Source organism: Gossypium raimondii, chromosome 3 (genome assembly GCF_025698545.1).
Source record: "Gossypium raimondii isolate GPD5lz chromosome 3, ASM2569854v1, whole genome shotgun sequence".
Taxonomy (NCBI): domain Eukaryota; kingdom Viridiplantae; phylum Streptophyta; class Magnoliopsida; order Malvales; family Malvaceae; genus Gossypium; species Gossypium raimondii.
This window is the reverse complement of record NC_068567.1, coordinates 61577902-61604350: the sequence shown is the minus strand read 5'-3', so window position 1 is coordinate 61604350 and position 26449 is coordinate 61577902. Positions and strand designations below refer to the sequence as shown.

Sequence of the window (26449 nt, the reverse complement as noted above, 5' to 3'; positions counted from 1 at the left end):
GACTTTTTTCAAAATTAAAGTCTCAACGCTCAACCTTTATTTAATATATCAAAGCTTCACGTGATTGGGATTGACATCAATGACCTAACAGTTCCTTTTTCTTACTTTAAAATTAATTTATTATAATTATAAGAGGTTTAATATATGATTTGGTATATGAATCTTTTTTTAACGAGATATTTGTATTTGATAAAATTATGTTTTTGATATTCAGAAGTAATGATATTAATTTTTAATTGAAATTTTATGATCTTATTAATTGAATAAATTTAGTGTTAATTGTAAATTTGTCATATAAATTTGATTTAATTCAGATTTCAAAGTTGATTTGATGAAAATTAATTACAAATATTATTAGTTAATTATGATTGTTCATCAAATTAAAGTGCCAAAATGTATAATTTTTGTCGAATAAAGATGCCACATTAGAAAAAATGTCAAATTCATATATCAAATTTTCCAAATTTTTTCCAAGACTTCAATCAATCTCAAATTCTTTATTTTAAAATTCGTTTTTTCCGCTCAATTTTAATTAACGGGTTTAGAATTTTCAAAACGTTGATACGATAATTAATACGAAATAATCTGTATTTTCGTATATGTGTACGGGAATATTCCCTTGTATTTTTACTCACGAATACCAGAATCCGGTATTCTATCAACCAAAAATCAAGATAATGGTTTTTTGAAATTTTTTTGACTCAAAAAGTCGTATAAATGGGGCCAAGTAGTAGTAGGAGTTGCACTCGCAGTGTTGAAGATAACAGCAAAGATGAGCTCTTCTTCTTCTTCAGTGATATGTTCTTTTGTTATTGTTTTAGCTTTATTTTTCAATTCATTGTTGTTATGTTATGGTGGAAAGACTAGTATCTACGTTAGGAAAGAGGAGAAAACTGTGGATATGCCCCTTCACAGTGACGTTTTTCAAGCTCCTCTTGGTTACAATGCACCTCAACAGGTATTTTTTAATGCAAAATTTTGGGTTTATTTGGAAAATTTTTTTGGTGATGTGGGTGTTTTTTTGAAAATTTGAAAGGTTCATATAACACAAGGCGACCATGTGGGGAAAGCTGTGATTGTTTCATGGGTGACCCAAGATGAACCCGGTTCAAATACAGTGGTTTATTGGAGTGAAGGTAGCAAAGAGAAGATGAAGGCAGTGGGGAAAATTAGTACTTATAAGTACTATAATTATACCTCTGGTTTCATTCATCACTGTACTGTCAAGAACTTGGAGGTAAATTTTTGAATTCATAGCCATTTTTTTAAAGTTCAATTCATAAATTTGCTTATTGGGGTTTCAATTCTTTTGTTTTATAGTACAACACCAAGTATTACTATGTGGTTGGTGAGGGTACTTCAATGAGAAAATTCTGGTTTACAACACCTCCTGAAGTTGGACCTGATGTTCCTTACACATTTGGTCTCATTGGTAAGTGAATTGTTGCTTGCTGTTTTTGATTTGGTTAAGGATATGTTACTCGAATTTGGATGCGAGTGTTAGATATGGAATATCATGTATTGTTGGTTATATGTTTGATTTTATGTCTAACTTAGTAGTTTATTTGATCTTTTCAATGATAATACAACTTTTGTGGGTTAGATATGGTTTTAAGGCTATGTTACTCGAACTTGGATGTGGGTTTTAGATATGGTATGTATCCGACACAAGTATGGTCAGAAACAGGTACTTTAAGAGGTTACTGATTAGAGTTTTTATGTCTAACTTAGTAGTTTATTATTTGATCTTTCAATGATAATGCAATTTTTTGTGGGTTAGATATGGTTTAAGGCTATGTTACTCGAACTTGGATGTGAATCTTAGATATGATATGTAATCGACATGAGTATGGTTAGATTTATTTACATTTTTCTGTATATTTAAAGAATCCTTGAAGGTCGTATCCTTGTATGTGTTGCTGGCTTTTGGTACTGTTTATGTGGTTGAATTTGGAATTGGAAATGGTTACGCAGGGGATCTCGGGCAGACTTTTGATTCGAATGTAACACTCACTCATTACGAAAAGAACCCAAAGAATGGTCAGACCATGTTGTTTGTTGGGGATCTTTCGTATGCTGATAACCATCCAAATCATGATAATGTTAGGTGGGATACGTGGGGAAGGTTTGTTGAGAGAAGTGCTGCTTACCAACCATGGATATGGACTGCTGGAAATCACGAAATCGACTTCGCACCTGAAATCGTAAGCTTTTTGTTCTTTCTTATCATGATTAGCTCGTAAACACCATCAACTTTCCTCCTATGGTATTAGCCATAGAAGCTCACCTGCACAAACAGCAACGCTGATGCTTTTCTTTGTTTCGGTTTTTTAATTGCGGTTTTGTCCGAGTCATATCATCTTCATTTTCTACTGCTTTGTCATTGAACTCCCGATATGACGGTGAATTGGTGATAACATGATTACGGTTTTGCTGCAGGGTGAAACAAAGCCGTTTAAGCCTTACACTCATCGATATCATGTTCCTTACCGAGCATCACAAAGTACTGCTCCCTTTTGGTACTCAATCAAGAGAGCTTCAGCATACATCATAGTGTTGTCTTCATATTCGGCATATGGTAAATACACTCCTCAGAACCAATGGATCGAACAAGAGCTACCGAAAGTTAACCGAACTGAAACACCCTGGTTAATTGTTCTAATGCATTCCCCATGGTATCATAGCTATAACTACCATTATATGGAAGCTGAAACCATGAGAGTAATGTATGAGCCATTATTAGTTCAGTACAAAGTCGATGTTGTATTTTCCGGTCATGTCCACGCCTATGAACGATCGGTAAGTTCTCTTTCCAATCGATTACTTACATTCAAATCTTTTAAACTGATTGTTTAAAAGAAGGGGGTTTGTTCCAAAATTGCTTGATTACAGGAGCGTATATCGAACATCGCATACGATCTCGTAAACGGTAAATGCAGTCCTGTGAAGGATCTATCTGCTCCTATTTACATAACTATCGGCGATGGAGGAAACATTGAAGGCATAGCAAACAAGTAAAGATTTTTATTCTTTTATGATCATATATACATGCATGATTGTTGATGTCATTGATGCCAATGTGTTTCTTTTTCCTTGTAGCATGACCGTCCCTCAGCCGGAGTATTCAGCTTATCGAGAAGCTAGTTTCGGTCATGCCATTTTCGATATAAAGAACCGGACTCATGCTTATTATAGTTGGCACCGCAACCATGACGGGTACGCCGTTCAAGGCGATTCGACGTGGGTTTTCAACCGATTCTGGCATCCAGTTGACGAGTCTCAATGAGAACAACATGTAGTTCCCCTTTTGAACTCTTTATTTTTAGATTAAAAAATGCAAAAAATATAAATCAATAAAAATTTCCATTTTTTTTCCTTATTTTTAGTGTTGGATTTATGTTTGTTTAGTGGTATGAAGAAGATTTTGAGTTTTATTTATTAAATCAATGAATCAAATTTGAACAAATTGATCCCTAAATTTCAAAATATTTTAACTAAGTCCTTAGTATTTTATTGTAACAATTAGGTCCTTTTGTGTTCTAATATTACATGAAGCGTATTTAAAACACCAATTTTGATACGAGATGTTAAAAATAACAGAAGTCAATGAAATTAAGGATATTTAGAATACTCAAATAAAATTTTTAAATTTTGTGAACTAATTTAAAATCTAAATTACAGTTTAAGGACTTTTAGTAAAATAACCCAAAAACTATTGAAAAAAATCTAAAATAACATAGCATTCTATCAAAATACATTCTATCATAAAATGCCAAAATTTCTTTTCAAATAAATAAATAAAGGGTAAACTATCAAAATAGTTATTTTGTTTCTCTCGGATTACATTTTAGTCACTTATGTTTTAAAATGTTACATTTTATTTACTTACGTTAACGTGTTGTAACATTTTAGTCATTGAACCGTTAATTTCGTTAACGGTGTAACAGTAAGCTGACATGCCGCGTTAAATCATCATTTCAATAAAAAATTTTAGGTTAAATTATACAATTGATCCTCATATTTTTTCATTTTGAGCAATTTTTTTTTCTTTTATACTCTTTTAACTTTCTTTTTTAGTTCTTTTTTTTTTAATTCTCTTCTGCTTCTCCCTCTATTTCCTCCTTTCTCCATCTCTTTTAAAATAAAAGAAAAAAATTAAATTACTCAAAATGAAAAAATATAGGGACCAATTGTAAAATTTAACCTAAAATTTTCATTTGAAATAATAATTTAATATATCAGGTTAGTTTACCGTTACTCCATTAATGACAATTAATACTCAATGACTAAAATGTTACCGCATCTAAAGTGACTAAAATATTTTAAAAGTGACTATTTTGGTAGTTTACCCTTTATTTATTTAATTTTATCTATTTTGTTAATGGTTTGAAACGATTAATATCTAATTTTCGCTAAAAAAAATCTTTATTTAGTATATTAACTTAAATTCTCCCGTAATTTATTGAAAAAATAACAGAACAATAATTAAGATTCATATAAATACAAAGAATCAAAAACAAGGAAAAACTCATAAATTATGTAAAATATTTTAAAAATGGTGGCGGTGAAGGTAACATCGACGAACTCTTTGTTTTCTTCGGCGTCACCGTGTGTTGTATTTTCAATTGTTATAGCTTTTGTTTTAAGCTCAGCAGTTTTATGTGATGGAGGAAAAACCGGCGTCTATGCCCGGAAACCGGAGAAAACCGGTGACATGCCCCTTCACAGTGATGTCTTTCGTGTTCCTTCCGGTTACAATGCGCCCCAACAGGTCAGTTTATTTGGAATTACGGATGTTCGTGTTCTTTACTCTCTTTTTTCCGAGTGTCAATATATTTATGGTTTAACTTTTTTCGGTCCCTGTACTTTATGCATATTTGACATTTGAAAAAAAAAATCACTCACGCGGCTAATTTAAAGAAGGCTTATATGAAAAATAGGTACTTAAACTATGTAACTTTTCTCATTTAGGTACTAAAGTTTTATTCTGTTACCACTTTAGGTATCAACCATTAATTCAAGTACATATTTTTATTTAAATAAAAATGTCATGTGCCATAATTTGATTGGTTTGGAGATTTTTTTAATACGGAGGTAAATTTTAAATTTTTTATTTAATTTAAAATATCATGTGCAATAATTTGACTATTTGATACTTAAAATGGTAACGAAATAAAACTTTAATACCTACTTTGACCAAAAAATACTTTAGATACCTAAATGAAAAAGTTGCATAATTTAGGTACACCTATTTTCATATAAACCTTTAAAGAATAAGCAAAAAATATTGACTTAGTGCAAAGAACTCCATCTACAATTTTATGTGTGTTCACGGGACACTTAAAATTTTCAAAAATTTCAAAGGGTTTAATAAGAATTTTAAATATGATTTAGGAGTATAATTAAAAATTTTAAAAATTTAAGAGGATTAAAGAGAAGTTTTAAAATTTTTGAAGAGTCTACCTTTTTTTTTTTTTTTAACTTAATTATAATTTCTAAAAAATTTTGGGTCAAGCCCCTTTAGCTCCAATGACATTTCACCCATATGTGGCCAGTCGGAGACAAACAAATAACTCGAATGTATGGTTGCTATAGCCGAAGGTGTAGCTACCAACGTATATTTGTCGGTCACACGAGTTATTTTCTTTAAATGCACAATTTTTACTGTGCTATTTATTGGAGTTCAAAAAAGAATAAAAAGCCGAAAGGATACACAAGGCCTATTTTAATTTAGTTGTGATTTTGCAGTGCCCGACCTTAATTTTTTTATAAATTATAAAATTTTAAATTAATAATAGTAAATTTACACTTTAATCTTCTAAAATGATAAAATTTTAATTTAGCTCTTTAAATGTTATAAATATATAAACTATTAAAATGATAAAATTATAATTTTATTATCATAAAAATATACAATTTAATCTCGAGCGCTCAAAGCTCTCCACGTTGACTGGGCTGTTTTGAAATTTTAAGGTACATATAACACAAGGTGACCATGTGGGAAAAGCAGTGATAGTTTCATGGGTGACCCAAGATGAACCCGGTTCAAATACAGTGGTTTATTGGAGTGAGAACAGCAATGGAAAGAGAAAAGCCGAAGGGAAAGTCAAAACTTATAAGTTTCATAATTACACCTCTGGTTATATTCATCACTGCATCATTAGAAATTTGGAGGTATTTTTTTTTTTCATTTGCATTTATATTTGAGCTCGGATGGCCTCGGGTTCCTGCAAAACGAACTCAATTGCTCGGAGGGCATCGGAGTTCGTAGCGGAGAAAAGCAACTAAAATGAAATAAGGTTTTAGAGGAAGAAGATGGCCGTTTTATTTATTTTTTATTCTCCAAGTAACTTGACATAGCTGGCTTTGTACTATATTGATTGGTCTCGTTAATGTCGATATTGAGTCTTCGTATTTGTTTGTTTGTAGTACAATACTAAGTATTACTATATGGTCGGCGACGGTGATTCGATTCGGAAATTCTGGTTTACGACACCTCCTCGAGTTGGTCCTGATGCCCCATACACATTCGGTATCATCGGTAAGTGAATGTTTGCTTACTGTTTGATTTTATGCCTGGTACACATTCTGGTCTTAGGGTTTTTCTTGTTTGTGTTGGCTTTGTAGGGGATCTCGGGCAGACTTTTGATTCGAATAGCACGGTAGCTCATTACGAACAAAACCCGAAGAAAGGCCAAACGGTATTGTACGTGGGCGATCTTTCGTATGCAGATAACTATCCGAATCATGATAATGTAAGATGGGATACATGGGGAAGGTTTATCGAGAGAAGTGTTGCGTATCAACCGTGGATATGGACCGTTGGAAATCACGAACTCGACTTTGCCCCCGAAATCGTAAGTATTCGTTCTTTTCTTATCGTGATAATTAGCTTGTAAAAACCGGAATTGTCCATTGTGTTATAACGGTTCTGCGCAGGGTGAAACGACGCCTTTTAAGCCATATAGTAATCGTTATCCGGTTCCATACGTAGAATCGAAAAGTACTTCTCCGTTTTGGTACTCGATCAAGAGAGCTTCGGCATACATCATAGTGTTGTCTTCGTATTCGGCCTACGGTAAATTCACTCCTCAGTACCAATGGCTTCAACAGGAATTTCCGAAAGTTAACCGGACCGAAACGCCATGGTTAATCGTTCTTATGCATGCTCCATGGTATAATAGCTTCAACTATCCTTTCATGGAAGGCGAAACCATGAGAGTAATATACGAACCATGGTTTGTGAAGTACAAAGTTGATGTCGTATTTTCCGGTCACGTCCATGCCTACGAACGATCTGTAAGCTCTTTGTCTATGTTATCTCCGCTAGTATATACGAAAGTACTTCGAGTACAAGTAATAGCTTGACAACCAATTTACCATGTTGTAATCATGCTTGATTACTCGATTGCTGATATAATTTATGTTACAGGAACGTGTATCGAACGTTGCGTATAACGTTGTAAACGGTATTTGCACTCCCGTGAAGGATCAATCCGCGCCTGTCTACATAACTATCGGCGATGGAGGCAACATGGATGGCTTAGTATCCAAGTATCCATTTTTCTTGCATTACATATATATTGGTTTTTCAGTTTCTTGCATTACATATATATTATTCTTGCATATTTGTAGCATGAGCGAGCCGCAGCCAACGTACTCGGCGTATCGAGAATCCAGTTACGGTCACGCCATTTTCGATATCAAAAACCGAACTCACGCTCATTATAGTTGGCACCGTAACCATGATGGAAACCCCGTCGAAGCAGATTCGATGTGGTTTTTCAACAGAATCTGGCATCGAGTTGATGAATCTTCTGTTTCCCAATAAGCATAATATAATGTTTTCCATTTTTTATAAAAACCCCGAAATTTTCGCTCTTTCTATTCCGCTTTTCCGGGCCCGTTTTCGTAATTTCCATTTCAGTTAGTTTATGTGTATTCTTGTTGGTGTATACAGGATTAAGTAGCTGTGTAGATATTCTTCCATGACCGACTGTATAGCTATGGAGAAAGTTGATATGGTTGTTAATGGTAGAAAAATAGAAATGTGTTACTCAAATGGTTGGGGTTACCGGTCCGAAATAAAGACCGGTTGAATCGGGTGGTCGGACTGGTTGAACTGATTGAAGCAAGAACTAATGGTTTGATGGGTTTAACTACTGGTCCAATTCTAAAAATATTGTCTGACTCCATCAAGTACGTCTCTTTCACTATAGAGGTGTCCATAGGCCAAGTTAGGCTAAGGCTTGATTTTAAAAAAAATTCCAAGTTTGGGCCTAATCTGGACCCAATTCACCCCAAAAATTCATATTACTATTTACGAAATAATAAGATAAATAAAATATTGTTTTTATTTAATAATTTTAAATAAATCGAGCTTAGCTGATTAAGTTGAGAGAGCCACCAAATTTATGGACTAAGTCTACTTCACCATAAGAATTGTTCCACCAAGTTGTAGGGAACATGCAATCCAACCACTCTAGACATCTAGGCCACTCTGATAAGATATCTATCACTTGTCACTTACATACCCTGACATTTGATCTCCTCATGTCACGTTGTCAACCTAACAAAAGAATGAAGAAAAAGAACAATCGACCTATTAAGAGATGGCATGTGGCAAGGCAGATCAAACTCATATTTATTCAGGTAACTACACCTAAGGTCACTAAACTATAAATAAGTTTACGTTTTGGTCACTCAACTTCAAAAAGTTACAAAATAGTTATTGATTCAAAAGTTCTCATTTTAATTACTGAGCTATTTGAAAGTTTTTTATTCAAGCTATTCAGTCCTTTAATTTTTTTTTAAAATTCGGCTAGCGAGCTCCGAGCGACAATTAAAATATACGTATAGTAGATCAGTACCCATCAACGAGTCTAAGAACATACCTTAGATCCAAGTCAATTTAGCGATCAGTATTGAAGATCAAAGGAGAAAGGTGTTTGGATTTTGGTACGCAAGTTCTTAATTAATATCCAAAGCAATTTCATAAAAACAAACTAACTTGTAGGAAACAAAGGGAACGAGAGCTTTAGATTAGTGCAGACAGTGCCAATAGAGAAAGCCATACAACAACTATTTTAATAGTTCAGTGACTTAAATGAAAATTTTCGAATGATTTAATGACCAAAACATAAACTACTATTAGATATATGATTTACCTCCACCACTCGAACTACGTGGTTGTCTGCTCATACAGAATGAATCGACTTCAACCTCCACTTGACTTTTTTGGTATGACAAATATTCTTTTGTTGACGTGATTCACATTGTTATACTTATGGAATTGGATTGGATTCCATTGAAAGCACATTGGTAACCATTTACTTTACTTTCATAAAATTTGAAACAATAATAATGAAAACGATTCCCTCTCGTCTTTATTTGCTGCTGTGGTCACCACCACTCATCGTGGCCGGGTTTTTGTTTTTAAATTTATATTTAAAATATTAAAAAGTTGTCAGCTTTCCGTTGTAGTCTAGGTGGTTAGGATACTCGGCTCTCACCCGAGAGACCCGGGTTCAAGTCCCGGCAACGGAAGATACATTTTTCTTAGCTCTTTGCGTTATTTCCAGTCCCTATACTCTTTGGATTTTGAAAGTTTAGTCCCCACACTTTTAATTTCAATTTAAAATTTCAATTGTGGTAAAAGTACCATGGAGGCTCTTGTACTAAGAATCAGATTGCATTTTGCCCTCTCTACTAAAAAAATGAGTAAATTAGTCTATGTATATTAGATCAAAGAGTAAATTGGTCTTTTTGTTAAAAATTCCATTCATTTCTGCTGTTAAAAACTAATCTTTATATATCAGCATGAAATACACATGGTATGCTACTTGTAATTGTTTGGTTAATTTATTAGTCATGAAAATGGATGAAACATGTTTGTTCTTTGATCTAATGTACAAGTCCATGTTTGCTCTTTAACATTTATGCACTTGTGATTTAATGGAACAGTTAAATGTCAAAATTCGGCAAATAAGTTTCCTTTTTGGTAAAAACACCTCTATAGTCCCTCTTAGTTTTCGAAATTGAGTAAATTGATCATTCTTTAAAAAATCGTAGCAATTTAATCTTTATCAATTTCAAAAGCGAACAACTAAGAAAAACTAATTGTGACTTAATATATTCCTTCAATTGTACATAATTTTGATTGGTATAATAACAAATTTAGTTTTAGATGTTTATATATTTTATCATTTTAACCTTGTTTCTAAAAAATTCAGCAAATTTAGCCTCAACGTTTACACAAATGTTGTAGACTAAATTTGTTAAATTAGGAGCAAATTGACGAAATATGTAAGCTTTAAGGTCTAAATTTATTATTATACCAATCAAACTTTGAGCAAAGTGATAGAAAACAATGCTGTGATTAAACTCTAGAAATCGAAGGGATTAAATTGTTCCGAATTTTTTAGTGGACCAATTTGTTCAAATTCAAAATTGAGAGGGACTAGTGATGTCTTTTTACCTTTTATTTGTTATTCGTGTTTTCGTTTGGGTTGTTTTTCAAGAGCTTAAACTCCATGAACAAGGCTTTTTCAGAATCTCAAATCAAATAATTGGATGTCTTTGTCTGCCTGCATCAATCATCATCAACCCAATGGAAAAAACCAAAAAGAAAAAAATATATAATAATTCCAGTATGCATGGAAGAGCGCTTGCTTTCTTCCCACTACCACTCATTCAAAAAAAGAAAAAAAAGAAAAAAAAGCTAAAGTCGAAGTCATGAAAAACAAGACAACGAGGAAACCGAGGGAAGACAAAGACACCCAATAAAGCAAGAAGAGCGTTTAAATTTGGTTAAAATTATACTATTAGTCCCTATACCCTTCACAAATTTAAAATTTAATTTTGTACCTTTATTTTCAAGAATTTTATCCCTCTACTTTTCGATTTCAAATTTTAGTTCTAATTGTTAGCTTTGTTTTTTTTTTGTTAAATTGGTTTATATTATATTTTGAGATTAAAAAAATCATTTAGTAGCAATATAATTAAAAAAAACTGACATGTAACGAATGTGAATTTAATGAATAATTTTACAGTGGTAACAAAAATGTAAGAATTAAATTCTAAATTTGTGAAAACGATATGTACTTAAAGACATATTTTAACCTTTAAATTTTGGTCGGTGTATAGGCTTTCCTTAATTTTATTTTTGTACACTTTAGGTTTAGCCATTTATGTTTACTTAAAATTATGATTAGGTTGTTGAATTTTTAAAATTACTACATGATTATCAATATTATCTATTATTCTATATAAAAGAAGTAATTTTAGGATTAATTTCACTAATAGTTCATAAACCATTGTTTATATTTCGATTTAATCTTTAAACTTCAAAATGTTATAATTGAGTCCTTTTACCTTCCTATCAATCAAGTCTTTCCATCAATCATTCAACAATTTAAGCGCTAAATCCCGATATAAACCTTATGTGAAACCTATTTAAAGCATGTAAATCAAACACTAAACATGTATAAGCCTACCACATCAACAATATAAATAGTGTCGATACTAATTACAAGGATTATTCCTTTTCTTTTAACACGTTGAGTCCGAAGTGTCTAAATTATAATATCTTGAAATTCAGAAACCAGTTTAGAATTTGGGTCATAATTTAAAGACATTAGGTGAAATTAACCCTAATTTTTATGGCTATTTTATAAGCTAAAAAGCAGTTTTTAATTATACACAAACCCTAATGTATAAACCAGATACGAGGAGAGAGGGGGAACCTACATCCTGATAATTACTTACAACCAAACACATATAAACATTGTGATAAAAAGGTTTTTCAAACCCAGTTACTGTCAACTCAACCATTATCAACTCACGAGGCATGGTTAAAAGCGATAACCGGCTTCGGTCTTCGACTAAAAACGCTATGTTTATGTACCGTTTTCTCGTCACCTCCGACGCCGTTTTGTATCCACCTGAAACACAGTATTCCATGTTACAGTTGTGACACAACCTGGCACATATATAATAGATAGGGCACTGAAATCTTCTCAACTCAAAAACCTAAACCATGAAAACGGGCATAAATATAACAGATAAAACGCTGCAAATGAATGACCGAGTTGGTGATTATAGGAAATAAGGCAAGGGAAGTGAAGTGAAGTGAGGCGAGACCATATAGCCTGTGAATTTGGAGCAAGTTTGAAATTGGAAGGTTTGCCTACTTTCTGAAAGAAGCTGGATTTTTAATGCGAGTAATCTTGTAATCAGGGTTGTTTGAACCGAACCAGACCGGCCGGAATACCGATCTGGAAAAGGACATTGGACCGGTTGACCCTGGGAACCAGTATGGACCAGTTGAACTTGTTGGACCAATGAACTAGTAGCTTGATTGGTTCAACTATTGATCCGGTTTTGAAAACCTTGTTTGTAATTCATCAATGCATAATGAACTGACGATTTATCAAGAATAATATACCGTTTGAACCACATTCTTCCCAAAGGCCAAATGATTGTGCATTGATCAACCAAGATGTATATATTTTGAATGAACCTAAAAGTTTTTCTTATGAGGGTATGACAGATGCATTTCGATACCACCTCAATCTCCGATAACAGATGCATGTCTGAATAATAACTTGTAAAATGACTACCGAAAGAAGGATGAAGGACAACAATGAAGCAGAAATACCTTTGTATCCGAGTGTCTGGAAGCGGCATGAGAATTCTGCAACTTCTTCTGACCTTCAGACGAGCAACTTTCGCAAAAGAAGTGATCGAGCCTTTTAGCTTCCTCTGCCGTCATTTCTATACAAGCAGGATGAAACCTGAATCAAAAGTAGCGTGCTGAATATGGCAACTGCTTTTACAGCATACCGGATAAATTGAATACGTTTTATCTACAGAATTCATACACTAAATATATATAAAGGACCTTCAAGATTAGACACAGCTGCTATAACTCTGGAAAACTAAATAAAATTGATCATAGCCGTCTCGTAAAAAATTAGGTGTCCCAAATTTAACATTTATCACACCTGTACAAGAGCTTCTTCATAGGCCTAAAAAGAGGTTTTTAAGAGCTACTTTTTTTTATTGATAATTAAACCATAGCCATAATACTACTAGCATTGTGCAAACTGATTCCTGCTCCTATTTCATGTAACAGCCAAATTGATACCATTCTTATCCAACAAACTAATAAATCGCTTTTACCAGAACTGATAAAGTTGAAACACAGCTAGAAAAAGCATTAAGTGGAGAACCGTTTCGGCATATTCCGAAACGGCTTCATACAATATAATCATCCATAATATCCGACTTATAAAACAATATAAACTAAGGCTTGACCGAAATAGCTACCTCCCCGAGTATCCCAACTTACCAGTCACTGCAACCTTCGCATTGAACCATTAGGTCGTCGGGATTATATGGCATCTCGCATTTGCAGTAACTGAAACAGTACAACAACAAAAGTTGCAGAACACTTTAGCTTCATTGATAAACAAAAATTTCCAGTTCTTTTTTCAAGAAATCTGTCATTTTGATCAATAATGTTTCAATAATTTAAGGAACCTACATGCATTTACACTGAAAAAGTAGTGTATTAAGCAAAGAAACCCTATAAAAAATTGAAATTAATTGATTCTATATATGCAACGCCCAGCTATGAGCAAAATCAACTTCAACAATTTCGCCCCTAAACATAAATTATTCAAAGTATCAATTGAAAAGATCAACTAAAAATTCAACCTAAATACTCAAAATTAACCCAAAAAAAAGGCCCATATGACCTAATTACTCAAAATTATTCACAGAAATTAGCAAAAAATTAACATACACGGCAACGCGATCGGGATTGAAAGAACCGGTGGAAGAATTATATTCAAAACGACAGAAGAAGTCGTCGTTTCCGACGGCGTCAAGCTTGGTATAGCTCTTGAAACTGTGTACCGTACACTTCCCTTCGATGGTATCGGCGCTTTGCACATCGTAATGATCGGATAAAAAAAGCTCCTTAGATCCATGGAACTGTCTTCTCCCTCCGATCGACTCCTCCGGCCGGTAATACCACCTCACGTGCACCTTCACGTTTCCACCACGTGCGTCCGCCTCGATCCGCTCGATTCTCGACACGTACTGCGGTTTTGATTGATCCGCCGGTCGCATCAACACGCAATCCCCCGCTGCCAATCACCAACACAACTCTTAAAGAAGAAAAAAAGAAAGAAAGAAAGAAAAAAAGCACCATAATTTTGGTTCTTTAAGCTTTACCTTTAATGATTTTGTTGATGTGTTTGACTGCATAAGAGTCTAGAGTTCTCCTTGGAGCTTTGGCTTTCACCATGGAAGAACAAAATAAAAAGGCTACTTATTTTCAGAGAAATGCAATACAAAGGCATGCACAAGGACAACAGAGAGATTGTGGACTGACATAAATAAATTAATTTAAAATATATATAAACCTCATTAATTATTTTTGGTTAAATTCTATAACAAGTCCTCGTACTATAATTTGTTTGTGAATTTAGTACCCTTGAAAAATTAATGGATAGTCTAACTTGATATACTTTAGTTGGCGGTATTCTTTGGAAGTCTCTTTAGTTATTGTCGAGGGCAAGTTGGGTCTCGGATCTTTAACGAAAAATATTGTTCCATTTGGGAGTTCTGTATCTTACTCCGAAGAGCATTTCTGTCAATGGTTAGTGTAGATATTACAAACTCACAAGAGAAGTATTAATATTTTAAAAAATTAATTATGCAAAGTGTTCCAGGGTCGAACCATCAACCAAGGTCTCATAAATTATCATCTCTTCTCAATTATTTTTTAAATTCTTCCATCTTTAATTCCTAAGTTTGACTTTTTGGATTGTTTTACTAGTTTTTGACATGGGTAATGGAAAAACTAAAAATACATATTTCGAAAAATAAAAAGATAAAAAATAATCGAATGAGTATAGAGGGACTCAATTTTCCAAAAATGCATAATACAAGGATCTTTTATGAAATTTGACCTTAATATCTTTTCCTTTTGTTGTACTCCATTTATTTATTTTTTTGGCGGGGAGGTGAGGTTCGGTGTTACGCGGGGATTATAGTGAAGTTGTGCTTTGAGGGCTTTTAATCACCGTTGATCTCATTTGAAACAAGGATAAGATTGGGATAATGGTGAAAGTTGGGGGGTTTTTACGGGAAGTAAAAAGGACGGATAATCGAGTGTCCACGTCAGCGGGTGATTGGATTTGGTTTCGCTTCAACTTCTCTTACAAGGTGTTGGAGCTTGCTGTGGTGTGGGAACGAAACGTTTTATGTTACGGGGAACTGAGAGTTCAGATTCGCTGCAACCAGGTCCATTTTTAGTTTTACAAAAGCTGAGTTCCTGCATTCTGTTGTTGCCACGTATACGATTCTAGAAAGATAATTGTTTATGATGCTGCCACGTAAGCTTTGCTTGGAAGCTTGCTGTCTTAAAATGTCAAAACTTATCCGTTCTATTTTCATTTTTCAAGAAAAAAATATTAAAAATTTGGCATCAATAATCCTTTTAATTTTAATAATTTAATCCTTGAACTATATCATTTTTCTATTTTGGAATTTAAAATTTTCATTGTCCCATTTTCATATTCAAGTTATTATTACGAAAGTGAATAGGAGCAATTAAAGATAACTAATCATGGTTTTAATGTTTTTCGTCAACTGTACATAATTTTAATTGATATAATCATAAACTTAGCATTTGATATCTATATATTTTGTGTAAATGTTACGAGTTAAATTTATTAAATCAAGATCAAATTGATAAAATATATAAATATTGAGGACTAAATTTGTTATTATGCCATTAAAATGTATAATTGACAAAAAAATTGACATTATAATTAATTATCTTTAATTTACCCATTTCTTAAATTAGCACAAACTAAATTGCTTTGATATTTTTTTAGAGATTAATTAGCTCAATATTGAAATTAAAAGGAATGAAAGACTTCTTTTACTGAATTTTTTTATAACGAAAATTTGAATCCAATTCCGTTAATCAATTTGAATCAATTTTTATAACCGATTGAATGATTTAATAGAGTTAATCGGTCAATGGTCGAATTTAGCTCGGTCTAAGATCAATTAATGATTTTTTGGAATTTTGGTTATCAGTTACTTCAGTTTAAAATCAGGTAATTAATCAATTAACCGAAATATTTGTTGTTTTCAGGACTTATGTAGTGTTTGATTGTTAACTTTCAAGACTTACGTAATATTTCTAATGTCTTATCTATTGTTTTCACCTCCATTTAAAGTTTTTTTTGAACTATTAAATAAAATAAAATGATCATTAGCAATGTATTTTTATGTGTTTTTATATTAATTTTAACTAAAAAACAAAAATATATAAATTTTGATTAATTCGATTAACCGACCGAATCAATCGAAATACTTCAATTCGATTAACAGTTAAAGATTTTTACATTTCGAGTAATTCGGGCTTGTGCTTGTTCAACCATTTAGAAATCTATTCAAATTCAACTTAAAATCGAGAATTTACTAATTTTACAATTGAAATCATGGTTTTTAATTCGAAACATAATCTTTTAAATACTAATTAAATCATTCAAAATTCATAAAAATAAAATTAATATAGTTAGGTATAGTAAATCAACTACTAATGACAAGCTTGAATATATGGTTTATCAAGTTGTCAACTTAAGTTTCCTGATCCGAAATTCACATAACTTTCGACTTGGTTAACTATTTTTTATTCCGTTTTCACCAGAATACTCATTGTTTCACAAGCTATCATTTGACATATTTTTAAACAAAGTGGCTAAGGTTTTCTTCCTCCCTTTCACTTTGCCCGAAACTTACCATATCTAACTATTTTTGCTTCGTTTTTACACTTCTAACAATTTAAAAACCGACCGTTTGAACACCCCTACTTATCAAACATATTCCAGTATGTTACATCAAGCAAATTATTCAATTGATCAATAAAATTATATTTTAAGAATTTAATTACAGTACATTAAAATTAATATATGAGCATTTAAAAAAAAGATTTAATTTAAACGTTTTAGCTCTTAAGTTGAAATTATGGACAAGATCGTTAAATAAAAATAAATATTATTCATTCAGTGAAGGCCGAAATAAATGAAGGGAGTAATTGTGATTTTAATTTCAAACAAATCAATAAATGAGCAAACCCTAAAAGTCAAATTACACTTTTAATTTCAGTCAAATTAATAAAAATCAATTTTGAGCCGAAAGCGAAAACTAAAACACCGAATGCATCACGCTATTAATTTTCACTTATAAAAGTTTGTTTTTAAGTTAAATTAATCGAAAATAATTAAAACTCAAAATAATTCAAATTTAAAACAAGTAAAAATAAAATGACATGAACATAAAAATTTTAAAATCTAAAATGATTCGAGAAATTAACTTAACCTAAATTAATCTCATCTAAAATCCACTTAAAAATCCTTTGATTTTTAAAATAGATTATTTTTCCATTTTTTTATATGAAAATGACAATTTGGACGTTAATGAAGTAAATACTTTTGGTCATTTTGCATAAAGACAAGTAATATTAAGTATCTGAATTTGGGTTTTTTTTTTTTTTAATTTGGTGTTTGAACGCATTAGTTTTGGAATTTGACGATTTTTTTCAATTTGTTCATTGAATTTAATAAAATTCAAAATGACTAAATTTCGAGACTACTGTGAACCAAATTCAGAGACGAAAGCACTGTCAAAGGGACCTTCTAAAATGAGAAAATTGTAGTTTGTATCCTCGAAAATACATAAAATTGTAAGTTAATACATAGTAAAATTACATTTCTTTCTCCTCAAAATGATAAAATATTAATTTAATCCTTTAAAAATTATAAATATATTAACTAATATAATAGTAAAATTATATTTTAGCTCTTATGAAAATATAAAATTCAATTCTGGCCCTACAAAAAAATATTTCAAGTTTTATCCATGTTCAACGACTAAAGTGGAAAAATTTGTCAAATTAAAAACATTGGATGTATGCAAACTTAAATAATAAACAGAGGACTAGATTGTTTAACATGAAACTATATTATTGAATTTGATAATTAAAGTTTCTAAATATTGCAAGACAATAATAATCAAAACATAGAAACTAGGGATTAAAAAATAAACATTTTCTTGGGATGAATCAAACAAACCCTATACAGAGCCCTAAGTTTAAAGGTACCTTCTTCTTTACCAGGCAAAAATGTGGGCCATAAACCTTTGGCAGCCATTGAAATTCTAACCTCACACAGAAACTAGAAAGGTTAAAATATATCATAAGTCCTTATATTTTTCGTAATTTATAATTTAGTGTCTGTATTTTTATTTCTAAGAATTTAATCTCTTTACTTTTCAGATTTCAAAATCAGATCCAATTGGTAACACTATTAAAATTATTTTGTTAAATTCATATTCATTGTAATGTCATTTTTTTAGTTACATGATTGCCCAAGTGAGAATTTTTTTTATTTGACAAAAGAATATAACAATTTTAACAATTGAACCTGAAATTACAGAGACTAAATTCTAAATTTGTGAAGAGTATAGGGACTTATGGCATATTTTAACCAAACTAGAAAAGTAATGAGGAGACCCCTAATAAAAGTTGCCTAAAAAACTGGTACAAAAGAAAAAAAGAATCCAAACACTAAACAAGCATGAATTCCATATGTAATTTTCAGCAACCCCACAAAAGAAACACACACAAGTAGCATGGTACGTCACACCATGTCACCATCATCATCATCATCCTTGTTTTGCCTTTGATTTGGGATAAATATGTCAATGGCATTGCATCATTCAAAGCTTATATAGGCACTTTTGATGGAGGAGAAGGCTAAGTTATACCAAATGTTGTATAGTTTCATTATTTGTCAGTTGCCGTCAATCGTTTTACGATCGAAATCTTCGAAGCATCTCCGCCGATTTCTTCGAAAACTACTAATGAATTTCGGGTTGGTTTCAACCAGGACCTTGGAACATGGTACCTGAAAAAATAACACATTTTGGAACAGAAGTTTAACATCAATATTTCAAGGGTAAATTACACTATTAGTCACTAAATTATAAGTAAGTTTTCATTTTGATCACCTAAAAAGTTACAAATTGGTCACTAAAGTTTTTTAAATTGTTTTTTAAAAGTTAAAAGTTAGTCACTAAGGACTAAAATCATTATTATGCCAACTAAAAAAGTGCCACTTAATAATCGAGTGACCAAAAAAATAATTTCGAAAACTTTAGTGACCAAATTGTAACTTTTTTAGTTAAGTGACCAAAATGAAAACTTACCCATAGTTTAGTGACTAATGGTGTAGTTTACCCATATTTCAAGATGTTGAATTTTTTAGGGCTTTTACCATTGTTGAGTCGGACCGCCACAACCAAAATGACATTTCGTTTGACGAAATGCGCCGACGTAACTGCATCCACTGCAATTACCATTAACTGATATAGTCCAATATCGGCCTATGCTCTCGCCGTTGATCCATACTTGACCTTTTCCCATGCCACTCATGTCCAATGCTAAGGGATCGTCTCCACCCGGGGCATTGAAAAACGCCTGAAGGTCGAGTTCATAGTTTCTTGCTTGTCAAGGAACATATATATACACACACATACATTCACACGTACACATTTTGCTTACCTTGTACCATGTTAATGGACGTTGTTTCAGAGTTGCCAAGGATCCTCGAGTCCAATCGTTCGACGGGATAGAATTCGGAGAACCGAGATTATCGGCTTCTCCTTTAAGGCCAACCTTGTATGACCATTTCTGCCAAGTTAAGTCCTTTTTTCCTTCATCTAGCCCATGTAAAACAACTGGTCCTTGGACACCTATGTTCCTTGTCTCAAAATGTGGACCGATATTCTATAAACAACAGAACAAACCTGAACATGAAATCGGCAAAACGAAAAAAAGAAAATCAATGAATATATGTTTTTTTATCAGAGAACAAACCGGTAAACCAACTGCTATACTGAGAATAGAAATTTTGTTCTCTCCAGGGTGTAGGTTGATGTTTTTGGTAAAAGAAAACTTCCTTTTTTGTTGAGTCCCAAAAGCCGATCCTGTAAGTTTTCGACAATTTTAGAAGTTTTTAAGCTAATCAGCACCTGAATTCGAAATAATGTACCTGAAAGTTGTCCATTGATGAATACATGAATGCCATGCCCTGCTGTTTGTATACTGAGGGTCAAAGGTGTGCCTTTACGAGGAAACGATTCGGATGAACTTATTCGGACACTGGGAAAATCAACCTAATCAGTAACCGAAATGAACTCGATTCTATTTCAATACATGAGCTACAATACGAACAATCATTCATATACCTGGTTGTATACCAGAGATAATCACTGGTATCTCTTGTGATGTTTAACTGTTCCAATAGACCCTTTACAGTCATCGACGATTCGTCATCCACCGAATGTACATCTTCGTTGAATGTCTCCCACGATTCTATCTTCACATTCGTTGGCACCATTTGGACTCGAGATGCTTCAGTTCCGACCTGCAAAAAGAGAGATCGTATCTAGCTTTATCATCTCATTACATTAACCAAAAACCAAACAATGCAAGACCGAGACACTTACTTTGGCAGTGTTGAAAACAACATTTCGGCAATCTGGAAGGATACTAATGGACCAACGCGGAAGGTTGTAATGTATGTTATTGAATGTCACCTTTGCATTTGACCTCAAATTATAGTTCGAGAGAAATGCAGCACAGCCACCTGACTCGGAAGAGAAAACATGTGCCTAACACATACCAACGAGCTGATTTTCTTGTAAGACTGTAACAAATCATAACATTCAACCAAAGAAGCATAAAACACAGATTTCCGAGCACCTTTTCGTAGCTTCCTAAAATGACGATGTTAGGATCAGAATTAAGCAATGCTTTTTCACACAACTTGATAGCCTTATGGAGTTCTTTCAGATGATCATACTTAGGTTGCCTTATCAAGCCTGTTAAAATTACAATATACCATTAATTACAAATTCGAAACTCCAGGTACACATGTTGTAACGGTGATACTTTCGGGTTAGAACTTTTTACCGTATTCATCGATCGGAGCATCATAGTCATAGCTCGTAGTAATAAAAGGTCCTCCAGCTGTTCTTCCAAAGTTGGTACCTCCATGGTACTACAAAAAAACACATGTTACTCGGATTCGAATGTTAATATAATATATAGACATGTTCTAAAGAATTATATCGTCGTAACTATGTTTGAATATGCGTTAAACACGGTCAAAAGTCCGAGCAATTAATAAATATACCATGTAGTAATTGACAAAGGAGCCACCCTTTTGAATGAATCTGGCAACTGCAAATGCTAAATCCTCCACTGGCCTTTGGTAATTCGGGCCACCAAAATCTGAAAACCTGTACATAAGAAAAAGGGGGACAGCTTGTAAGTGTATGTATGTATGTATGTATGTATGTATGTGTGTGAAATATTACCAGCCAGTCCAAGCCTCAGTCCATAATGTGGGTTTATAAGGTTTGTTTGGAGAGAAATAATCACAATAAAAACCATTGCATGTGTTTATCTGTAACCAAGGATTAAAAAAGAATGAAGCTTTCAAAATACAACATCAATGGCTGATCTGATATGTGTGTGTGTGTGTGTGTGTATGCTTACCACAGGATCTGGGGCATCATATTCCTTGCACATAACCCATGGAACCCCAGTGTTTAGCCCAACAGCCATTTTTGCAGCCCATTTCACATAAGCTTTACCAGCAGGTCCATATAACTTGCTTTCTGGTTCATATTCATTTTCAATCTGCAAACAAACAGTACATGTTGATCAATATCATTCATTCATACATACATACGTACATACATACATACATACATACATACATGCACACATACACACAGACAGATATACACTGACACACACACACACACACACACACACACACACACGCATACATACATATATACATACATACATACATACCTGAGAGAGGATGATGGGGCCACCTTGAGACTCAAACAAGTTTTCATCCTTCATCATTTGAACTATTTTCTGGGTGAATTTTGCCATTGCTTTCTGAAAAAAATTATAAAAATGGACCATAAGAAAATTTGCATTGTTTCATACATACATACATACATACATACATACATACATACATACATACATACATACATACATATTAGCCTTTTACCTTAAAAGGCTCATTATCTGTTCTGAAACTAATTCCAGGAACATATTTCAACCAAACAGGAAAACCCTGGAAAAAAAAATCAATGAGAATATATAGTAAATGAACATTTCATATATAAGATTGAAAATTTAAAAAGAAAAGAAAGTGTGTTCATTTATAAATTACCCAAAGTTCCATTCTCCACAAATATAAGGTCCAATGCGAAGATGAACATATAAACCAGCTTTTTTAACCAATTTGATGAACTGAACCAAATCATATCTCCCTTCAAAATTATACTAAAAACCAAAAAAAAAAATGGAAATTCTTAAGGAAAAAAATAAAAACAGGGACCAGAATAGAAAATTAACTTTTAAAAGAAACAAAAGCTAACATTGCCAGGAGAAGGTTCATGAAGGTTCCAAAAGACATAAGTATCAATAACATCCAAGCCACCATTTTTAGCTTTTTGTATAAGACCTTCCCACATCTACATTAACAAGAAGTTGTTACCAATATCAATATTTTTCCCGAGAAAAATGTGGGATTTTGAGATGAAAATTTTCCGGGAAAATTTTGTTTTTACCTCGGGGGTGCTTCTAGGATAATGTATAGAACCTGAAAAGAGAATTCTTTTTTGACCATCAATTGCAATTGCTTTTCTATCATAAGTAACATTACAATGAACCAGCAGAAGATAAAGAAATAAAATTGTAATGCTTAGAGAAAAACAGTGGGAAATTGAGTTAGCTGCCATTAGAGAAAAACGCTAAGAAATTTTTTTTGAGAGTGATAAAAGAAAAATGAGGTGAAGTGTGGGAAAAGAAATGAATGTGACAAAGGAGGAATTTTTTGTTTATATATATATTATATATAATACAGTGTACTGTCATCACTGCAATACTACACAACAAAAGCCCATTTTTTCTGTTTTTTCAGCTTTGTTCAGGAGATGAAATCAAAAAGATTTTGGGGTTTGAGGATTTTTTTTTCATATATATATTGTATATGTTGAAAACCAATTAGCATATAGCTGGCTCATGAGGTGCCCCATTGACAGAAAAATGGTATTCATGTGGAGGCCATGTTCTAACTTCTACACACCATTTCGGTCAAAATTTTATCAAGAGTCCCTGTTTCTCTATGAAAAATTCTTTAATTTAGTCCTTATATATTAAAAATTTATTCAAATCATCATGTGGTTAAAATTTATTCAAAATCTCAATTTATATAATTACTAAATTATTATTTTTTCTTTCAAAATAATAATTTTATTTTGGTAAACAAAAATAATAATTATTTATTAACTTTATGTCCTTTTCTATAGTTTGAGAAGTCAACATTTATGGTACACAAGCTGTTATCAATTTCTTTTAACTGTTTGTACAGGTATAAATTACCATGAATCACCAAGCAGGGACTTAAATGAATCACTCTTTTTAATAATTTTTTGATAGATGCATTGAAATCTAATTAAATTTAGAATTGAATACTAGACTTTATTTAAAAGATATCGAGAATAAATGATGACAAGGCGGGATGGTTTTCGCCTCACCCCGACCCCAATTCCAATGGCGAAATTAGAAAATTTGTTTAGGGAGAGCCGAAATTAAATTGTATATTTTTATAATAGTAAAAATACAATTTTACTATTTTAATAGTCTATATCTTTATAATTTTTAAAAAATTAAATCAAAATTTTATCATTTTGGGGCAAAATACAATTTTATCATTACTAATTTAAAATTTTATAAATCATAAAGGGTCTGAATAAAAAAATTCATTTTAGGGGGGTCAGAGCCCCTGCTAACCCCCTCGGCTCTACCACTACCCGATCCAACCCTCATTAAATATTATTTTATCTGCCTTTATTCTAGCCTATAAAATCAAAGTTATACCCAATTCCGATCCGACCTAACTAATTAAATAATTAGACTCATCCGACCTACCCAAAACTCGATTTTGCAAAAAGCTCGACCTTATGAAGTCTGAATTTATTTATCATCCTTAATATCAAGATTCTTATTGCTCAATTTCACCAAACCTAATCTTTTCGATATTAGCATTCGTCACCCCAATAAAACTAGCTTTTTACAATTTTTTCCCTCTTGTTATTAATCATGAGATTAAATAAAAGTGGTAAAAAACTATTTTGGTCTCTCTCAATTTCGAAATTGAGCAAATTGATCACTCTAAAAAATAGTAGCAATTTAATTACTTTCAATTTGAAAATGAGCAATTAAGAACAATTAATCACGACATTAATATCTTGAATAATTGTAAATAAATTTGATCGGTATAACAATAAATCTAGATTCTAAACAATTCAACAAATTTAACCTAAATAGTTACACATTCACATAAATGTTGCAAGATAAATTTGTTAGATCATATTACCAAATTGATGAATGTGTCAACTTTGAGGACTAGATTTATTATTATACCAATCAAAATGATATACAATTGACAAAAATATTAACATCGTAATTAATTATTTTAAAATTGACAAGGACTAAATTAAAAGAAATTAGAGAATTCTTTTTACCAATAAAATTCCAATGAATATGTTAAAAAGAAAACTAATAATGGACAGAGAAAAAATGGGGATTTTAGTGCTAATTTAAGGTGGCTTTTTGAAAGAATGGAGTGTTTGGGTGACCCACTTAGAAGTAGCCCCCATGTGGGTGACAATATTACATACCTTCTTGACCTTTATATTTATTTATGCTTTATATGGAATATATTTGGGTTCCATAATTTGTAACTTCAATATTATTTCAAGCCGCCAATCAAGCATTGGCTTGATACAGATAATTTGATAAAAAAAATATTTTAATTTCTTTCAATTTCGATATTGAGTGAATTGATTATTTTTAAAAATAAAATAATTTAATCACCGTCAGTTTGAATGTATTTTTGAAAGTAAGCAACTAATATCATAACGTTAATGTTTTGTCGTTAATTTTATATAAATTTGATTGGTACAATAGAAATTTTAGCTCTCGTAATTTATGCATTACATCAAATTAGGTCATGATTTAACAAATTTAACCCAAAATATTTTTGTAAATGTGTAAATGTTGAGGCTAAATTTGTTGAATTTTTTAAAATTAAGACCAAATTAACAAAATATGTAAACATCGAGGGCTAAATTTGTTATTATACCAATCAAAATTATGCATGATTGATTGAAGATATTATCGTTGTGGTCAATTGACTTTAATAGCTCATTTTCAAATTTGATAGAGATTAAATTACTCCAAAATTTTAGAGAGACTAATTTACTCAATTTTGAAATTGAAAGGGATTGAAGAGGTCTTTTACCCAAATAATTTTGGAATCTTATGTTCGAGTTTCACATTGTATAAATGTATGGATTTTCTTTCAAATTTATTATGGTTATAGTTAATTTGAGTTTAGTCAATTATTGAATTGGTTTTGGGTTTTCTATCAAATTTATTCTGGTTATTTGAGTTTGTTTTACCTTAATTAAATGTATGAGATTTCATCTAATTGGAACAGTTAATACAATTGCAGATTAACAAAAGAGATAAAATAACATTTAGTCCTTAAATTTGACAATTTTTCTCAATTATGTCGGTTAACCTTTTCTTGTCCTTGTTAATCTTGGAATTTGACAAATTTTTTCAATTTGGTCACTAAACTTGAATCCCATCAATGTATGATGATGTAGCACAGAAAATTTTTAATATATATATAATCGTGAAATGTTAAAAATATTATAAATTATAAACAAATTATATTTTTATCAATTTTTAAGCAATAACATAATATATTCTTAAAAGTACCATATCATTACACTTTAACAGAATCTAAATTTCTGGGCGAAATTTTGCTTCATAAAAACATTATCTAAAGCATTGACCACCAGCTTTTAGCTCTATATGATTAAATCAAATTGTGGGTATTTTAATGAAGTATTATTGGTTTGTAAAGCATCTTTCCTTAATATATACATGTATGAATGTATGTATATAAAAGCTCATATATACACCGACTTTTTCTTTTCTAATTCATAAAAATAAAACATTTTTTAGAATTATTCATGTTTTTAAATTAATATATATTAATTAAATTCAACTAATTAAAATAATTCCTCACTAGTTGAAACATTGAAGAGAGAACATTTAAATGGTTACATTACTTTCTAACTACCTGTTAGTTGGGAAATAATAAAAATGAGAGCATATAATTAATTATTTTTTTCATGTAGCTGAGTGAGTTGTAAGTGGAGAACTTTTTCCCACTATTGAAAGGAGTAGGTT

General features: G+C 31.8%; 4 protein-coding genes and 1 non-coding gene across 6 annotated transcripts; 3 read left to right on the top strand and 2 right to left on the bottom strand.

Annotated features, from left to right (window-relative positions):
- The first annotated feature begins 730 nt into the window (after positions 1 to 730).
- On the top strand, positions 731 to 3379 carry LOC105795339 (purple acid phosphatase 2). Its single transcript, XM_012624922.2, has 7 exons — positions 731 to 958; positions 1037 to 1237; positions 1321 to 1432; positions 1975 to 2204; positions 2440 to 2799; positions 2893 to 3014; positions 3100 to 3379. The coding sequence occupies exons 1-7, from the start codon at positions 773 to 775 to the stop codon at positions 3284 to 3286; spliced, it is 1398 nt and encodes a 465-aa protein (XP_012480376.1). The 5' UTR covers positions 731 to 772; the 3' UTR covers positions 3287 to 3379.
- A 1168-nt stretch (positions 3380 to 4547) lies between these two features.
- On the top strand, positions 4548 to 8229 carry LOC105795337 (purple acid phosphatase). 2 transcript variants are annotated; one of them, XM_012624919.2, is made up of 7 exons: positions 4548 to 4771; positions 5974 to 6174; positions 6430 to 6541; positions 6628 to 6857; positions 6940 to 7299; positions 7433 to 7554; positions 7636 to 8224. In XM_012624919.2, the coding sequence occupies exons 1-7, from the start codon at positions 4556 to 4558 to the stop codon at positions 7829 to 7831; spliced, it is 1437 nt and encodes a 478-aa protein (XP_012480373.1). In that variant the 5' UTR covers positions 4548 to 4555; the 3' UTR covers positions 7832 to 8224. The 2 variants fall into 2 exon arrangements, with proteins under 2 accessions (XP_012480373.1, XP_052484686.1); XM_052628726.1 differs by having other exon boundaries at positions 7433 to 8229.
- A 1244-nt stretch (positions 8230 to 9473) lies between these two features.
- Positions 9474 to 9546, top strand: TRNAE-CUC (transfer RNA glutamic acid (anticodon CUC)). The gene has a single exon. It is a non-coding gene; the product is annotated as a tRNA-Glu (tRNA).
- Positions 9547 to 11640: 2094 nt separating this feature from the next.
- LOC105795336 (chromatin remodeling protein SHL) lies at positions 11641 to 14410 on the bottom strand. Its single transcript, XM_012624918.2, has 5 exons — positions 14242 to 14410; positions 13808 to 14153; positions 13352 to 13420; positions 12659 to 12794; positions 11641 to 11942 (listed from the first exon to the last, which is right to left on the bottom strand). The coding sequence occupies exons 1-5, from the start codon at positions 14312 to 14314 to the stop codon at positions 11916 to 11918; spliced, it is 651 nt and encodes a 216-aa protein (XP_012480372.1). The 5' UTR covers positions 14315 to 14410; the 3' UTR covers positions 11641 to 11915.
- A 4039-nt stretch (positions 14411 to 18449) lies between these two features.
- Positions 18450 to 23105, bottom strand: LOC105795335 (beta-galactosidase 5). Its single transcript, XM_012624917.2, has 17 exons — positions 22750 to 23105; positions 22558 to 22653; positions 22350 to 22462; positions 22185 to 22251; positions 21974 to 22066; positions 21650 to 21793; positions 21469 to 21557; positions 21285 to 21390; positions 21062 to 21149; positions 20852 to 20970; positions 20596 to 20760; positions 20335 to 20513; positions 20139 to 20248; positions 19964 to 20073; positions 19649 to 19873; positions 19362 to 19564; positions 18450 to 18992 (listed from the first exon to the last, which is right to left on the bottom strand). The coding sequence occupies exons 1-17, from the start codon at positions 22918 to 22920 to the stop codon at positions 18872 to 18874; spliced, it is 2199 nt and encodes a 732-aa protein (XP_012480371.1). The 5' UTR covers positions 22921 to 23105; the 3' UTR covers positions 18450 to 18871.
- Between the last annotated feature and the right edge of the window lie 3344 nt (positions 23106 to 26449).

Coding starts and splice junctions, on each gene's coding strand:
- LOC105795339 (XM_012624922.2), top strand. CDS start 773: ATGAGCTCTTCTTCTTCTTCAGTGATATGTTCTTTTGTTATTGTTTTA. Junction 2,205..2,439: donor TCGACTTCGCACCTGAAATC/GTAAGCTTTTTG, acceptor GTTTTGCTGCAG/GGTGAAACAAAGCCGTTTAA. Junction 3,015..3,099: donor ATTGAAGGCATAGCAAACAA/GTAAAGATTTTT, acceptor TTTTCCTTGTAG/CATGACCGTCCCTCAGCCGG.
- LOC105795337 (XM_052628726.1), top strand. CDS start 4,556: ATGGTGGCGGTGAAGGTAACATCGACGAACTCTTTGTTTTCTTCGGCG. Junction 6,542..6,627: donor ATACACATTCGGTATCATCG/GTAAGTGAATGT, acceptor TTGGCTTTGTAG/GGGATCTCGGGCAGACTTTT. Junction 7,300..7,432: donor TCCATGCCTACGAACGATCT/GTAAGCTCTTTG, acceptor TTTATGTTACAG/GAACGTGTATCGAACGTTGC.
- LOC105795336 (XM_012624918.2), bottom strand. CDS start 14,314: ATGGTGAAAGCCAAAGCTCCAAGGAGAACTCTAGACTCTTATGCAGTC. Junction 14,154..14,241: donor CATCAACAAAATCATTAAAG/GTAAAGCTTAAA, acceptor GGTGATTGGCAG/CGGGGGATTGCGTGTTGATG. Junction 11,943..12,658: donor CCAGACACTCGGATACAAAG/GTATTTCTGCTT, acceptor ACTGTGTTTCAG/GTGGATACAAAACGGCGTCG.
- LOC105795335 (XM_012624917.2), bottom strand. CDS start 22,920: ATGGCAGCTAACTCAATTTCCCACTGTTTTTCTCTAAGCATTACAATT. Junction 22,252..22,349: donor TGTGGAGAATGGAACTTTGG/GTAATTTATAAA, acceptor TTTTTTTTTCCA/GGGTTTTCCTGTTTGGTTGA. Junction 20,971..21,061: donor TGCTCCGATCGATGAATACG/GTAAAAAGTTCT, acceptor TAATTTTAACAG/GCTTGATAAGGCAACCTAAG.